Source organism: Haplochromis burtoni, unplaced genomic scaffold (assembly GCF_018398535.1).
Source record: "Haplochromis burtoni strain Fernald_Lab_line unplaced genomic scaffold, NCSU_Asbu1 Contig_591, whole genome shotgun sequence".
In the NCBI taxonomy this organism is placed as follows: domain Eukaryota; kingdom Metazoa; phylum Chordata; class Actinopteri; order Cichliformes; family Cichlidae; genus Haplochromis; species Haplochromis burtoni.
In genome coordinates this window covers 167292-169451 of record NW_024582952.1, presented here as the reverse complement: position 1 = coordinate 169451, position 2160 = coordinate 167292, and the positions used below count along the sequence as shown (strand labels likewise).

Below are 2160 nucleotides of genomic sequence, written 5' to 3'. Positions count from 1 at the left end.
TATATATATATATATATATACACATACATACATACATATATGGGCTTTTTTTTTTTTTTGCCATCAACAGTTTTTATTAAATGTAACAAATACTCAGGAGGGCTAGCTACACATAATATCTAATTCAAGTTTTAAACTTCTGTTGCAGGTAAATGATGGCTAAATCTAAAATCAAAGTGCAACTTAAAAGTAATTTAAAAAATGAAAATATGAAAGAATAACAATAAAAATCAGAATTTTGACATTTGGAAACACATGGAACACCAACCTCAGTCTCCTGTCTCTTGTCTGTCAGACATCCAATAAAACCTAATATATATGTGAGCCTTGCTGCTCTATAAACTACTACACCTGACTTTTAAAAAAGCTTTCTGGCAAAAGTCCCTGAAGGCAAACCTTCCCCTCTGTGAACCCCCCTCACTGTTTAAGGATCTATTGCTAATACCTTGGCCAGATGGAAACATTTGGCGGGGGTTAGATCCAGTTTGTCACCACACCTTAGACAAGAGACAAGTAAAGAAGCAACAGAACGAAATGTTGACATCCAAGCAGGGACATTACATTTTATCTTCAGAGACAACCTAGTTTGCATGTGAGACATCTTTTCAGTTTCCTTTGTTTTACTCAGGGACCTCAAGGACCACAGGGAGTCCAAGGAGAGAGAGGGCTGATAGGAGAAGGTCTGCCTGGACCAAAGGTGAGTTAGCGTTCATGCTTTTTAAGTCTGACCTTTTTCGTGTAAAAAAACAGCCAGGGAAACTCTTTTAACCCCTTTGACCCTGTTTAAGGCATTCATACCTTTCATATCTACAAACTGACCTACACAAAGATCCATCTGGGCTCCAGATTCCAGAATGTAATGACAGGAAATTGATGATGTGTAGGATTACAAGACATGATAACTCAACACAAAAGTTCCATAAATTAACAGTGTGGTATGGCTCTCATTACCTCGTGCTGTGATCTAGTCCGTTGATCGTATCCAGCACAGGACATGAGAACATCTCCACATAAAGCATAAAAAAGTTTCAGAAATGGTTCAAGAAAAAAGCCAGGGCATCATGTTAGTGACTCACTGAGAGAGGAAATAAAGAGTCTTTTCATATGTCTGTGTTTTCTCAAGGCCATCAGGCACACACATTCATATATGCACACTCAGTGTCTTTTAGGCACATGTGGATATATACGTTCTCTCATGTTGTTTTCGTTTTCCAAAGCAATTTCCACATGAGAGATATCTTTGACATTTTTGGGCCAAAAAAATTTTTCATTCAGTATTTGAGTGTGTCCTTATACTGTGCAGAAGACATACACAGCATGTTTTTGTGATGCTTTAATGTTTCCTGTTGTTATTCTTAGTTTTCCCGTCCTTTTTCAGATTGCACAGCGTGTTTTTGTTTATGGGCTTCTGATTGGCCAACATTTCTGTATGTTTAGATTTATGCCTCCACCTGTTCTTTTGGCATGATTTTGAGTGATGTGTTTTTTTGTGTTTTCATGCAGACAGAGACATTTTTGAAATGAAAGTGGAAAATTTAAGACAATTTGAAACATCCAGCAGAGTTATTTCATTCTTTTTAATGTTGAAAAATATTAAAATATTTATCAGACTCAGCCCTTAGATCATTTTAATTATCTCCCACAAAAGTTGTATCGATTCCCCAAGCAATTAAAAACAACATAACTCAACATCAGTGTAATTGCAAAAATGTATTATTACTGTTGGAAGCGTTCCTTTGTAAAATGTTTGTGGTTTCTTTCAAATTACAGGTGTCAGATCTGTGCATTTGTCATGCAGCTCTGTTGTTTTGATAAATGCACACAGCTAAATTAAACATAGTTACTGTAAAAACTCTGTGACTTTGTTATAAGACTAACAGAGCAGTTTTGTATCACGTGGAATTCAGGTGAAATTTTCAACTTTAGACTGCCTCAGAGTACTATTTGATTTATCACTTGGCGACTTGCCTTGGTGATGGTATCAGCCATGCCTCCCCCCCGACACACACACACACACACACACACACACACACACACACACACACACACACACACACACACACACGGATCCCCCACTGCTGAAGATTGGCCTCAAGGGTGCTTTTTCCCCACTTTTTTTAATGGCGTTCTTGTTCCAAAGCAGCATTCTTCACATGACAA

General features: G+C 37.5%; 1 protein-coding gene across 2 annotated transcripts in view; it reads left to right on the top strand.

The window, feature by feature from the left end:
- The window catches only part of LOC102291321 (collagen alpha-1(XXVIII) chain), a 35516-nt gene that overhangs the window by 13661 nt on the left and 19695 nt on the right, over positions 1-2160 (top strand). For both annotated transcript variants that reach the window (XM_005948573.3, XM_005948572.3), the window contains exon 14: positions 629-697. In XM_005948573.3, coding sequence (XP_005948635.1) covers positions 629-697 — 69 coding nt within the window. The remainder of the gene's footprint in view (positions 1-628; positions 698-2160) is intronic.